This window comes from Gekko japonicus, unplaced genomic scaffold, assembly GCF_001447785.1.
Source record: "Gekko japonicus isolate JY-2015 unplaced genomic scaffold, Gekko_japonicus_V1.1 scaffold2945, whole genome shotgun sequence".
NCBI lineage: Eukaryota > Metazoa > Chordata > Lepidosauria > Squamata > Gekkonidae > Gekko > Gekko japonicus.
The window spans coordinates 171,957-186,585 of NW_015172636.1; the positions used below are offsets into that span (position 1 = coordinate 171,957).

The 14,629-nt window shown below is 51.1% G+C and overlaps 1 protein-coding gene across 1 annotated transcript in view; it reads right to left on the reverse strand.

Moving 5' to 3' along the window:
• Positions 1-238: 238 nt before the first annotated feature.
• PRSS16 (protease, serine 16) overlaps positions 239-14,629 on the reverse strand; it is a gene marked incomplete at its 5' end in the record, with an annotated part of 23,834 nt that continues 9,443 nt past the window's right edge. The window contains 5 exons of the mRNA XM_015421704.1: positions 239-470; positions 3,705-3,850; positions 7,734-7,913; positions 10,296-10,437; positions 13,426-13,695. Of these exons, the coding sequence (XP_015277190.1) occupies positions 408-470; positions 3,705-3,850; positions 7,734-7,913; positions 10,296-10,437; positions 13,426-13,695 (801 nt within the window). The remainder of the gene's footprint in view (positions 471-3,704; positions 3,851-7,733; positions 7,914-10,295; positions 10,438-13,425; positions 13,696-14,629) is intronic.

Here is a 14,629-nt window from a genome sequence, read left to right on the forward strand (position 1 = left end):
TTAAGGCGGGTGGGGGGGGGGGAAGAGAGAGAGAGACCCACTGGTGGACCTCCTGATGGCACCTGGTATTTTTGGCCACTGTGTGATACAGAGTGTTGGACTGGATGGGCCTTTGGCCTGATCCAACATTGGCGTCTCTTATGTTTTTATGACCCTAGTTCTGCCCCCTTACAAGTAGATCTGGCTTCTTAACAGGACTTCGACAAAACCGAATGAGATATTTAAAAAGTCTGTATTTTGAAAGTGTTTTTTTTAAAAAAAAATAAAATAAAAAAGTACAGCCTCCAGGACGGAGGCACAGGAAGACGCAGAAATGCTCCCTCGGGCGGGGAATGTCCAAGCAGAATTCCTCCAGAGGCAGACTCTGGTAGTACAGATGGGTCAAAGGCCTTCTCCCACCTGGCCGCTCAGAGCTCTCCGGTGGTCTTTCGTGCTAATTCCAGCCATTCACCAACCTGGGCGCTGATCCGCTGCACGGAAGAAGAAGAAGAGAGAAGAGATTGGATTTATACCCCGCCCTTCACTTGGGAGTCTCAGAGCGGCTTACAAACTCCTTTCCCTTCCCCTCCCTACAACAGACACCCTGTGAGGTGGGTGGGGCTGAGAGAACTCTGACACAAACGGCTCTTTTTCAAGAACAGCTGTGCCAGAGCTTGTGACTGACCCAAGGTCACACCAGCAGGTGCAAGTGGAGGAGTGGGGAATCAAACCCGGTTCTCCCAGATTAGAGTCCGCACACTTCACCACTACACCAAACTGAAGGGGTGGGGAGGGGAAGGGGGAGGGGAGAGAAAAGCCAGGGTTAGCTATGGAGTACCAAGATTGACACACCAAACGCTCCCCTGGATACCACATTGCAAGACTCCAACTTGAACTCTTATTCAGAGGTCAGTCTCATATGGAGTGGCCAACTCTACACCGGGAAAATGTCCAGAGATTTAGGGGTGGAGCCTGGGGAGGGTGGGGGTTAACAGTGCTCCCTCTAAGCTGAGTCGGTGTGAGCCAGCTCACCGTCTTTTAGCCTCCGGCTCGCACGTTTGTTGCCTCAGCTCGGGAAGGAGGGCTCCGGAGCAAACCCACTGATGCAGCAGCCAAGTGGCTCGCTCACAACTTTAATGCCAGGAGCTCACACAGTGGAATTTTTGCTCACAAGACTCCACAGCTTGGAGGGAGCATTGGTGGGCTGTAACACCATAGAAGCCGGCGTCCAGAGCGGCCATTTTCTCCAGGGGGGAACGGATCTCTGTTCTCTGGAGATCAGCTGCAATTCTGGGAGATCTCCAGGCCCCACCTGGAGGATGGTAACCCGTGTTCCCTCTAAGCTGAGTGAGTGTGAGCCAGCTCACAGTTTTTAAGCCTCCAGCCTTCACAGTTTTTAAGCCTCCGGCACGTGCATTTTTGCCTCCACTTGGGAAGGAGGGCTCCAGAGCAAACTGATTTATGCAGCAGCCCAATCGCTGGCTCACAACTTTAATGCCGGTCGCTCACAGAGTAGAGGTTTTGCTCACAGGACTCCACAGCTTAGAGGGGGCATTGATTTGGTAACCCTAAGACATTTCCGGGAGCGCACACGATTCCTCCCTGAACCATTTGTAGGTCCTTCTTCCCAGGCGACTCCAGATCAATCCAGGAGTTCTCCCGGAATTACAACTGACCTTCAGGCGACACGTATCCCTCCCCCTGGAGAGGGCAGACCGAAAGAAGAAGAAACTGTGCATTATACAAGCACTTTGCCCTAGGAACATTCTTTCAGAGAATTTCTTGCAACTAAGTTATGATACATCGGTGAATATTAATGGCATTTTTGATACCTACTTGTTGAAATGACAGACCAAGAGTCGCTGCTTTCATCCACTTTCGGAAGAAGAACAGTATCAAAACGATAGAACATTCCGGAGACCGTACACCATTTTCAATTGCCTTGTGCATTTATATATGTAGATTTTTTGTACACATTTTTTGTATAAATTTTGTGATTGTTATTTAAATATTTTCTAGCAGTTTCCTCACAGTTTCTTCTTTCCCCAGTCTGTTCTGTGACTGTGACCATCATTTTTGAGTCAGCTTTGGAGGGCAGACTCTATGGTATACCATAAAGTCTAGGAGGAATGGATGTCCCTCCCACAGGATCCGCCCCCAAATCTCCAGGGATTTCCCAGCATACAGTTGGCAACCCCAAGCAGAATACATTTTATTTCTTTAAATTTAATATATCCCGCCTCTTTCTCCCAACAGGGATCGAGAGTGGTTTATGTTGTTTTGCTCTCCTCTGTCTTATACCCTCACAACAATCCTCTGAGGTAGCCTAGGCCCGAGAAGGTATGACTGGCCCAAGGTCACCCAGCAAATCTCCCATGCCAGAGAGTGGGGATTCGAACCCGGGTTTCCCAGATCCCAGTCCAACACTTTAACCACGACACCACGCTGGCTCTCATACATGGCTCTCCCTTCCATTTTGTCCCCACAAGAATCATGTGAGGTGAACTAGGCTAAAAATTCGTGGCCCAAATTCACCCAGCGAGGTTCCGAGGATGAGCGGGGATTTGAACCCAGTTCTTCCTGATCCTACTCCAACCACGACACCACCCTGGCTTTCTGGTTTTAACGGCTGTCAGCAGAAGCATGCGTAAGAACCTAAGAAGAGCCCTGCTGGATCAGACCAGTGGTCCCTCTAGTCCAGCATCCTGTCTCACATGGTGGCCAGCCAGTTCCTCTGGGGGTCCAAAAACAGAGTACACAGGCCGAGGCCTTCCCCTTATAAGAAACCTCAGAAGAGCCCTGCTGGATCAGACCAATGGTCCCTCTAGTCCAGCATCCTGTCTCACACAGCGGCCAACCGGTTCCTCTGGAGCGCCAACAACAGGGCACGGAGGCAGAGACCTTCGTAAGAACATCACAAGAGCCATGCTGGATCAGACCAGTGGTCCACCTAGTCCAGCATCCTGTCTCACACAGTGGCCAACCAGTTCCTCCGGATGGCCAACCACTGGGCATAGAGGCCAAGACCTTCATTACAACATCAGAAGAGCCCTGCTGGATCAGACCAATAACTCTGGTCCATCATCTCGTCTCACACAGTGACCAACCAGTTCCTCTGGACAGCCAGCAACAGGGCACAGAGGCCAAGGTCTTCCCATGACATTGCCTCCTGATTCTGGGATTCAGAGGTTTAGCGCCTCTGAGTGTGAAGGTTCCCCTCAGTCGCCATGGCTAGTAGCCACTGATAGATTTATCCTCCATGAATCTATATAATCCCCCTTTTAAAGCTGTGGCCATCACTACATCCTCTGGCTGCGAATCCCACATTTTAATCACTCTCGGTGTCAAGACGTATTTTCCTTTTGTGTGTGTGTGTGTGTGTGTGTGTGTATGAATGATGTACTGAGTGGCCCCCAACAGTCAGAACCTCCATATTCAGAAGATGTGTACCCCTGAGTACCAGATTCTCGAAACAACAAAACAGGGAGAGATGTCGTTTTCACGATCTGTTAGCAAGCTCCAGACGGGCTACTCTTAGAAACGAAAAGCCAGCTAGACTGGACTATCTAGACCAGCAAAGGACATTCTTACGTTCGAACGTCTTTGTGTCTGACTACCGCAAGCATGACCAAGAAGAGTATCTGGTATTACCGGAGGGATGTGGAAAAGATTTCAGCCAACCCCCTGACAAGATTTCCACGCAAGGTTCCGTGGCCCCCCCTCACCTTCCTGGCCTGGACAAGGGGCAACGGATCCGTGGGGCTAGAAGACATCATGTTGGCGCAGTGGGACGTGCCGTTGATCAGCAGGGCCAGTTCGGAGCGGGACTGGTTCTTAAGGACGCTCAGCGCGTGCCAGGGGTCGATGTCACCTGATTTAAAGGAGAGAGGCTCGCGTTAATAGCAGGATCCAATCCGAAGGGCGAGGCCGATCCCGGCGGCGCAGATCCAAGAAACAGAGCTGGCTCCAGTTCCAGGACCTAACCGCCGACCTGCAAGAGAGGAAATCATTCACACAAAGCCATTCACACAAAGCCCAGATCTGGCTCCTCTGCAGATCTTTGCTGTTAGCAGGGGTCATTTTGTAGAAAAAGAGGTGCAGGAGCTCATTAGCATAACTCATTTGCATATGCCACACCCCCTGACATCACCAGAAGTGTGTCAGAAGGCAACGCCCACCGCTCAGGCTCCACTGGACTCTTTTGGATTCCTAGCTATTGGGGGGGTGGAAACGTGTAGATCTGCCCTCGCAGAGGAGGGAGAGCTTGTACCTGAAGGCGGGCCGGGGTGGGGGCTCTGCACCTTACCTGGCTGCTTCTTGCTCCTCATGGCCCGAATGAGGGCTGCTGGGAGCAGGGGGCGGGGCTTGTTGCATGTGTCCGCCCCCTGGGCTCCTTACTGCCGGAGCTCCGCTCCTGTGCGCTCCCGCAGGAAATGACCCCTGGCCGTTAGCTGCCATTTTCAGCAACAGATGGGGTTCCCATTTACCCATTTATGAAGGGAGTCCGCCAGGTCATTGTGGCTGTTAGCCATACAGTTGCCATTTGCCCAGTGGGGAATGGGATCCCCCAGTTTTGTGGGCTGCTACCTGCCGGCGGTGGCTCAAGGAGTGAGCTCCCGTCTCTAGTCCCAGCTCCTGCCAACCTAGCAGTTCGAAAGCAAGAAATTGCAGTTAGATAAATAGGTACCACTTCGGTGGGAAGGTCACAGCGTTCCGTGCGCCTTGGTGTTTAGTCATGCCGGCCACATGACCACGGAAACGTCTTCGGACAGCGCTGGCTCTTCGGCTTGGAAACGGAGAGGAGCACCGCAACCCTAGAGTCGGACTCGACTGGCTTTTGAGCAAGGGAACCTTTACCTTTACACCTGCCGGCAGCCAACTGGCCAGCAGGAAGAAATCCCCCCCCCAAAAAAAACCCAGCGACGTCGCACACACAGGCCTGTGTCACCCAGAAGTCACATCGAGGGTGTGAGCTCTGGATTTTTGGACACAACTCTATGGTTTGATGCCGATTTTACCACAAAGTTTTGCTCAAAATCCAGAGCATCATCCCCAATGTCGCCGATGTCCCGATGTCACTTCCGGGTGACGCAGGCGAGTCGTGTGCGATGTCACTGTTTTGGGGGGAATGGGGCGGGGGCCGACGTCACTTCCCACTCCTGGAACATTCCCCCCTCCCCCTGCCGGCGGGTGAAAGGGAGTATTGGTCGCCTCAGTGCTTAGTTCTCGTGGCCCTTCCTTACACGCCCAGGGAAATTCTGATCGCCACATTAGGGTCAGGAAGCAATTTCTTCTCCGGGCCAGTTTGCCCGGGGATCCTGGAGGTTTTTTTTGTCATCTTCTGGGTGTGGAACTCCCTCTAAGCGGTGGAGTCTTGTGAGCAAAAATCCTACTTTGTGTGAGCTCCTGGCATTAAAGTGGTGAGCGAGCGATTTGGCTGCTGCATGAATCGGTGTGCTCTGGAGCCACAACCTTCCTGAGCTGAGACAAAAATGCGTGTTTGTTCAGTCGCACAGTCGAGTCCGACTCTTCGCGACTCCATGGACCAGATCACGCCAGGCCTTCCGGTCTTCCGCCATCCTCTGAAGTTTGCTCAACTTCATGTTCATTGCATCTATGACACTGTCCAACCATCTCCTCCTTTGCCGTCCCCGTCTTCTTTGACCTTCAATCTTTCCCAGCATCAGGGTCTTCTCCAGTGAGGGCTCCCTTCTCGTTGGGTGGCCAAAGTATTTGAGCTTCAGTTTCATTGTCTGGCCTTCCAGGGAACAGTCAGGGTTGATTTCTTTTAGGATTAACTGATTTGATCTTCTTGCAGTCCAAGAGACTCTCAAGAGTCTTCTCCAGCACTATAGTTCAGAAGAATCTCTTCTTCGGCCTTCCTTATAGTCCAACTCTCGCAGCCCTACATGACTACTGGGAATACCATTGCTTTGACCATGCGGACTTTTGTTGGCAGGGTGATGTCTCTACTTTTGATCATGCTGTTTAGGTTCACCATCGCTTTCCTCCCAAGGAGCAGGCGTCTTTTAATTTCATGGCTGCTGTCACAGTCACCGATGCTGATTTCTTCACGCCTACTATCTTCTCTTGATACCTCACCTAAAACCCAACCATGCCTGTTATTGTCATTCACCTGCTATTGTCATTCGCCTGCTGATGTGATTCGGCATCTGAAAGCTGTCCACTTCCCAATAAATAGGACAGATGGGCTCCCATTCTAGCTGTATCTGAAGAAGTGACTGGTGAGTCATGAAAGCTCCTACCCTGCTACGTATTTTTTTAGACTTTAAGGTGCCGCTGGACTCTTGCTCTTTTCTACTGCTACAGACAGGCTGATGACGGCTACCCATCTTGATCTGACTCTACAGAAGGAGGTAAAGTTATGCAAAACAAGCAGATAAGACCCAGAACGATGAAGCACAACTGATAAAGAGGTCGTCCTATTCAGGTTTCCTAGCTGCTGAACAAGAGAAACATTGTCAGCCCAAAACTGAGGCCTTCCCCTCCTTTAACAAGACTATTACAATCTTCCCTGCTTTTCCTCCATAGCTGTTCCACTAAAGTCAGCCTTAATGTCCTTCTTCCCCGGAACAACTGCCTGGTAGTCAATAGAAAATGTGTACCACTTTCAAATGGCATTTCATCAACGGCATTTAAATGGCGCTCTTAAATGCCATTTAAATACCATCTCCTTGGTTTACATTCTGGAACGCTGCCCGAGTTTTATCTGTCCTCTCCACCCTAAATAGAAACCACAGAAGAAGAGGCAGGCGGGGAGGCAGGACCATTTGTGAAGAGTCAATTACCTCTAAGCATATGTAAAGTATTTCCCCCCTCCCCCGGCGAAATAGTAAATATTTTAAGTAAAGGTAAAAGTTTCCCTTGCTCGAAAGCCAGTCGAATCCGACTCTGGGGTTGCGGTGCTCATCTCCGTTTCCAAGCCGAAGAGCCAGCGCTGTCCGAAGACGTTTCCGTGGTCATGTGGCCGGCATGACTAAACACCGAGGCGCACAGAACGCTGTTCCCTTCCCACCGAAGTGGTACCTATTTGTCTACTTGCAATTTCTTGCTTTCGCACTGCTAGGTTGGCAGGAGCTGGGGCCAGAGACGGGAGCTCACTCCATCATGCGGCACACTCGGGTCTCGAACTGCTGAACGACTGACCTTCCACAGCCTGCAGTTCAGCGTCTTAACCACTTGAGCCACCGCAGCTCCAGAACAGGGGTTTCCAAGACAGACAATAAATTCGAGGCCGTGATGTTTCCCTGCTCTCCCTCCGGGTCTCGTTCAACTACACAAAAACACGCCGAGCCCGAAGCCGTCCTGACCCACCCCGTCAGGGCTCTTTTTGTAGAAAAAGCCCAGCAGGAACTCATTAGCATAATCGGCCACACCCAACAGCAGAAACTCATTAGCATATTAGGCCACACCCCTGACAGCACAGCTCATTAGCACATTAGGCCACACCCCCATGTTACCAGAAGTGTGCTCATCCAGCCACACCCACCTTTTGCTTCTTATTCTGTTTACCTTGTTTGTGGTCAAAACCCAGGGCCTTTTTTTGTAGCAGGGACTCCTTTGCATGTTAGGCCACACACCCCTAACGTAGCCAATCCTAATGGGTTCCTGCTGTTGGGTGTGGCCTATTATGCTAATGAGTTCCTGCTGGGCGTGGCCAACTCGGGAGCCAGCCGGAACTCCGTTCCTGTGCGTTCCTGCCCAGAAATAGCCCTGCACCCCGTTCTCCGTACCGTTGACGAAAAGGACCCGGCTGGCTTTGGGGTGGTCGGCCCCATAGTATTCGTTGGTGAAAGTCACGGCCTCCTGGACCCTCTCTCGGGAGACGTTGAAGATCTCCTGGCAGGTGTCTAGCTCGGGCAGGAGACTCATGAGGCGGGAGAAGATGCAGGTGGAGTCCTCACACGTCTGGTCTGGAGGGAGAGGAGGAGAGAGACACAGCAGTTAAGACCCTCTGTGCTTGTTTGGATCCGGACCGGCCTCTAAAATTCGACAAGGACTGCAGAAACAGATTCTGACAGCCAGGGCTCTTTTTGTAGAAAAAGCCCAGCAGGGACACATTAGCATAATAGGCCACACCCAACAGCAGAAACTCATTAGTATATTAGACCACACCCCTGAGAGAGAGAGAGAGAGAGAGAGAGAGAGAGAGAGAGAGAGAGAGAGAAGCTCATTAGCATATTAGGCCACACCCCACGTTACCAGAAGTGTGCTCATCCAGCCACGCCTACCTTTTGCTTCTTATTCTGTTGACCTTGTTTGTTGTCAAAACCCAGGGCCTTTTTTTGTAACAGGAACTCCTTTGCATGATAGGCCACACACCCCTAATGTAGCCAATCCTAATGAGTTTCTGCTGTTGGGTGTGGCCTATTATGCTAATGAGCTCCTGCTGGGCGTGGCCAACTCGGGAGCCAGCCGGAACGCCGTTCCTGTGCGTTCCTGCCCAAAAATAGCCCTGCTGACAGCAATCTTGATTCTGTGAACTTAGGCAGACCACGAGAAGGGAGGGCAGGAAGGGTCGCCTCAGTGCTTAGTTCTCGCGGCCCTTTCTGACACGCGCAGGGAAATGCCGGTCGCCACTTTGGGGTCAGGAAGGAATTTTTCTCCAGACCACTTTGGCTGGAGATCCTGGAGGGGTTTTTTTTGTCATCTTCTGGGCATGGAACACAGAGGTCACTGGGTGTCAATGCTCCCTCTAAGCTGTGGAGTCTTGTGAGCAAATGTTGTACTGGGTGAGCCACTGGCACTGAAGTTGTGAGCGAGCAATTTGGCTGCTCCATAAATTAGTCTGCTCTGGAGCCTTTCTTCCTGAGCTCAGACAAAAAGGTGCGGGCCGGAGGCTAAAAGCCTGTGAGCTAGCTCACACTAACTCAGCTTAGTGGGAACACTGGCCACTGGGTGTGTGTGTGTGTGTGTAGGGGGGAGGTGCTACCACAGCTACCACAACACAAGGAGCTACATTGTGTGACTGAAGGTAACCTGCGGCAGCCATTTTGTGGCTGGCTCCGCCTCCTGCGGCAGCCATTTTGTGGCACCTAGTTTGTTTCTGCGCTCACCATGCTGTGTCAGAATTCCCGTGCCCACAGGCTCAAAATGGTTGGGGACCCTTGATATAAATAGAAGACGAAGAAGAAGAGGAGGAAGAGGAAGAAAAGGAGGAGGAGGAAGAGGAAGAGGAGGAGGAAGAAGAAAAGGACGATGAAAAAGAAGAAGAAAGACAAAGAAGAAGAGATTGGATTTATACTGCGCCCTTCACTACTCGAAGGCGTCTCAGAGCAGCTTACAAACTCCCTCCCCATAACAGACACCCTGTGAGGTAGGTGGGGCTGAGAGAGCTCTCTCGAGGACTGTCCCTCAGAGAGCAGCTCTGAGAGAACTTGTGACTGACCCAAGGTCACACCAGCAGCTGCGTGTGGAGGAGGAGTGGGGAATCAAACCCAGTTCTCCCAGATTAGAGTCCATGCTCCTAACCACTACACCAAAGCGGCTTCGGCAGGCTGATTTCCCCTTTAGTTTCCTTTAACTGGCTCTCTACCATCTGTGTTCCTGCAGCATGTCTGACCCTCATTGGGCCTTTGGGGGCAGGGTCCCCCTTTTGGTTAATTTAGAAAGTCCGATTCTTCTGCATATCCGGAAACACACTTGAGGCTGCAGCGAGCCCGAACTTCCGTTTTACCACTTCTGTGATTGGGTGGAGGCCGGTCGCTTCGTAACAGCCATAACTAAGTGTAATAAAAAAGGTTATGTCTGGCACTTAATGGAGAAGGATGTCGCATGCAACTATTTCGCTTTGGTTTGTTTACATCCCATTTTTCTCCCCAGCTGCAACTCAAAGCGGCTTTGGCGTAATGGATAAGAGTGGCGGACTCTAATTTGGAGAACTGGGTTCAATTCCCCACTCCTTCACATGCAGCCAGCTGGTTGACCTTGGGTCAGCCACAAGTTCTCTCAGAGCTTTTCTCTCAAGAGCAGTTCTCCCAGAGCTCTCTCAGCCCCACCTGCTTCACAGGGTGTCTGTTGTGGGGAGAGGAAAGGAAAGGCGATTGTAAGCCGCTCTGAGACTTCTTTGGGTAGTGAAGAGTGGGGTATAAAACCAACTCTTCTTCACAACAACAACAGCCCTGTGAGGTCAGCCAGGCTGAGAGCCTGTGACGGGCCCAAAGTCACCCAGCATGCTTCCATGGCAGAAGTGTGGATTCGAAACCAGGTCACCTAGGGTCCTACGTCCATCCCCTCTATTCACTACACCACACTGCCTCTCAGTGAAAGGGGCATGTAAAGTCCTTCTCACGCACAATAACCGAACTCGGTGCATGTCTGGAAGATCCATTGCCTCACGCCGACACCCGACATGGTGGAGTTCGTATCGCGCAGTTCCTTCAAGGAGTCCTCATGACAACTGTCTAGACACTTCATTCCAAAGCTGTCCAGGAACATCTGTTGGAAGAAGGGAGGTCACACCGAGGGCGTAATTTCTACTCAGGGTTCTGCCCCAGGAGCTATTAGCAAAAAATACAGTGGTGGAGTTTTGGTTATTTCCCGCCCCCTAAAAGCTGGAGTCTTTCTCTTCTTTTCCTCCTTTCCGTACTGCCTCTGCGAAAGAAGGCAAGAGGCCAACATAAGAACATCAGAAGTATAAAGATGAGTTGAGAGAAGGTGAAATTATTTGAACATACAATAATAAAAGCTTAATGGTATATTTGGATCGTTGGACATAGTGTGAATATAAATAAATATAAATTGTTAACTCTTAAACAGCACAAATAGGGAGGGAGGAATTACTTAATTACTTATGCAATTAGATGGGCATTATTAAGCTGGATTGATAGTAACATTGATGATGTTAAAGGAAATGTAATTTAATCTTACTATAAACTTTGTTGCTAAAGTAAAAAATCTTATAATCGTGCTTTAATTTACTGGATATGAAAAAGATATAAAGGATGGAGGTTTTTTTTAATCCAGACTGGAATGTTACAATGTACATAATATTTGTATATCCCATTGTGTGTTTGTTTGTCGAAAAAGCAATAAATAGAATTTACAAAAATAAAATAAAAAAAGGAACATTCGAAGAGCCCTGCTGGAACAGACCAGTGACCCATCGAGTCCAGCATCCTGTCTCACACAGTGGCCAACTAGTTCCTCTGGAGAGCCAACAACAGGGCACAGAGACCGAGGCCTTCGTAAGAACATCAGAAGAGCCCTGCTGGATCAGACCAGAGGTCCATCTAGTCCAGCATCCAGTCTCACACAGGGGCCAACCAGTTCCTCTGGAGGGCCAACAACAGGGCAGAGAGGCAGAGGCCTTCATAAGTACCTCAGAAGAGCCCTGCTGGATCAGACCAGTGAGGGTCCATCCAGTCCAGCATCCTATCTCACACGGTGGCCAGCCAGTTCCTCTGGAGAGCCAACAACAGGGCAGAGAGGCCGAGGCCTTCTCCTGATAAGCACATAAGAAGAACCAGTGGTCCATCCAGTCCAGCATCCTATCTCACATCCTTATGGATGTTTTGAACTTTCTAATATACGTTTTGTGCGTTGGTTCTCATTATTGTCCGCGGTATGCTTGTTCTGGTGGTTTTGATGCTACCCTGTTTGGAGGTCATTAACTCATGGGGTCGCCATAAGTAGAAGAAGAGATTGGATTTACACCCCACCCTTCACTTCCCGAAGGAGTCTCAGAGCGGCTTACGATCTCCTTTCCCTTCCCTTCCCCACAACAGACACCCTGTGAGGTAGGTGGGGCTGAGAGAGCTCTTTTGAGGACTGTCCTTGAGAGAACAGCACTGAAAGAACTTGTGACGGACCCAAAGTCACACCAGCGGCTGCAGGTAGAGGAGTGAGGAATCAAACCCGGTTCTCCCAGATTAGAGTCCGCGCACTTCCCATATACACAGAAAAATGGGGGGAGGCAGCAGGAGACCGTCATTATGAAGGGTGGAGGAGAAAAGAGAGGAGAAGACGGCGGAAGGAATCGAGCGAGGACTTCAGGAAGGAGAAGAAGCGGAAAAGCAGAAGTGAAAGTGTTGGTTTGCATCCAACTAGCACCAAACACCCTTGTTAAATTCTCTGAAGCCGCACAGTGTTGGGTGGATCGGTTTCTCTCATCGCTGCCAGTTAAGATTATTTGTAATTCTAGCTCCTCGCGGCCCAAACTCTGAAGGCGGCAATCACGACAACAGTCTATTTAGACTATAGAAAGCAATAGTGTTTCAGTGCCCATTGGCAGGGAGCCGCTTGCCAGTTTCCTCTGCTCCTAATCGCAAATAGAAAGACCATGGCCATCGCAGAAGAAGATTGTCTTTCAACCACACCGATGCTTAACAAGTTGAGGATTGTGAGTGTTGACACTCTTTGAGGACATTCCCCTGGGGAAAGAAACTGGCTCAAATTGGAAAGGGATCCCCTAATGAAAGAATTCCATTCACCCCATTTGGAAACATGAAACTGCCTTATATTGAAATCAGACCCTTGACCCATCAAAATACTGTCTACTCAGACTGGCAGCAGGGTCTTGGACAGATGTCTTCCCCATCCCCTCCTGCCTGGTCTGTTAAACTGGAGATGCGGGGATCGAACCAGGGACCATCTGCATGCCAAGCAGAGGCTCTGCCACTGAGCTACAGCCCCACTTCATGGCTCTCCAGGGCCTCAGGCTGAGGTCTTTCCCATCCCCTCCTGCCTGGTCCTTTTAACTGGAGATGCCGGGGATCGAACCAGGGACCATCTGCATGCCAAGCGGAGGCTCTGCCACTGAGCTATAGCTTCATGGCTCTCCAGGGTCTCAGGTGCCTGGTCCTTTTAACTGGAGATGCCGGGGATTAAACCTGGGACCTTCTGCATGCCAAGCAGAGGCTGTGCCACTGAGCCACGGCTCCACTCCATGGCTCTCCAGGGTCCCAGGCAGAGGTCTTTCCCATCCCCTCCTGCCCGGTCCTTTCAACTGGAGGTGCCGGGGATCGAACCGGGGACCTTCTGCATGCCGAGCAGAAGGTCTGCCACTGAGCCACAGCCCCACTTCATGGCTCTCCAGGGTCTCAGGCGGAGGTCTTCCACATCTCCTCCTGCCTGGTCCTTTTAACTGGAGATGCCGGGGATTGAACCTGGGACCTCCTGCATGCCAAACAGAGGCTCTCCCACTGAGCCACGGCCCCCCTTCATGGCTCTCCAGGCTCTCAGGCAGAGGTCTTTCACAGCCCGAGTGTCAGATGCCCTTGTGCCCATGGGCACCACGTTGGGGAACTGTGACTGAGACCAACAAGCTTTTAGAAGCTGTTAATAAATAAGGGCTGGCCATCGATCAACCTAGTCAATCGCATGAGTATTCATTGAATGTGCCCAGTTTTACATACGAGCGAGGGTGTGTGTGTCATTTTGAATTAAACACAGAACCGGGGACCCAGGGGGACAACACAAACTCACCTTGTTGATCACCATCAGCTTCTGGTAGGGAGAGCCACTCTGGTTGGTCATGAGCTTACACAGACCGGCCACGCTGCTCCCCTGGACCCCTTCGTCGTTGTACTGCACGGCGCCCATGAAGATGTCGGCAAGGCTGCTGACCATGTCGACGAGGTCGGCGGTCCCGTTCAGAGGCTTGCAGGAGCGGAAGTCCCCCGCTAGTTTCTCCAGCTGCCCAGCGTGGATCAGGCTGTCCACGGCGGAGAAGGCCTCTGCCACTGCGGCCCGGCACTGCACGGGGAGAGCAAGAGAGTCACTTCTGGGGAAGGTGGTATAGCGGTCACACTAGAGGAGAGGAGGGGGAAGAAGAGGAGGAAGAGGAGAAAGAAGAGGAGGAGGAAAGGGAAGAAGAAAAGGAGGGAGGAGGAAAGGGAAGAAGAAAAGGAGGAGGAGGAAGGAGAAGAAGAGAAGGAAGAAAGGGAAGAAGAAGAGGAGGAGGAGGAGGAAGAAGAAAAGGAGGAAAGGGAAGAAGAGGAGGAGGAGGAAAGGGAAGAAGAAAAGGAGTTGGAGGAGGAAGAAGAGGAGGAGGGAAGGGAAGAAGAAGAGGAGGAGGAGGAGGAAGAAGAGGAGGAGGAGGAGGAAGAAGGAAAGGAGGAGGAGGAAGAGGAAGAGGAGAAAGGAGGAAGAAGAGGAGATTGGATTTATACCCCGCCCTTCACTACCCAAAGGTGTCTCAGAGCGGCTTACAAACTCCTTTCCCTTCCCCTCCCCACAACAGACACCCTGTGAGGTAGGTGGGGCTGAGAGAGCTCTTTTGAGGACTGCTCTCTTTCAAGAACAGCTCTTGTCAGAACTATGGCTTGCCCAAGGTCATCCGGCAGCTGCAAGTGGAGGAGTGGGGAATCAAACCTGGTTCTCCCATATTAGAGTCCGCGCACTTAACCACTACACCAAACTGGCTGTAAGAGGTGGAGGAAGGAGGAGGAGGAAGAAGAAGAGGAAGAAGAGGAGGAGGAAGAAGAGGAAGAAGAGGAGGAGGAAGAAGAGGAAAAAGAAGAGGAGGAGGAGGAAGGAGGAAAAAGAAGAGGAGGAGGAGGAAGGAGAGAAAGGAGAGGAAGAAGAGGAGGAGGAGATTGGATTTCCATCCTGCCCTTTACTACCCAAGGAAGTCTCAGAGTGATATAAATTTCCACACTGCATCATTTGGAAGGAGGAAGGAAAGAGA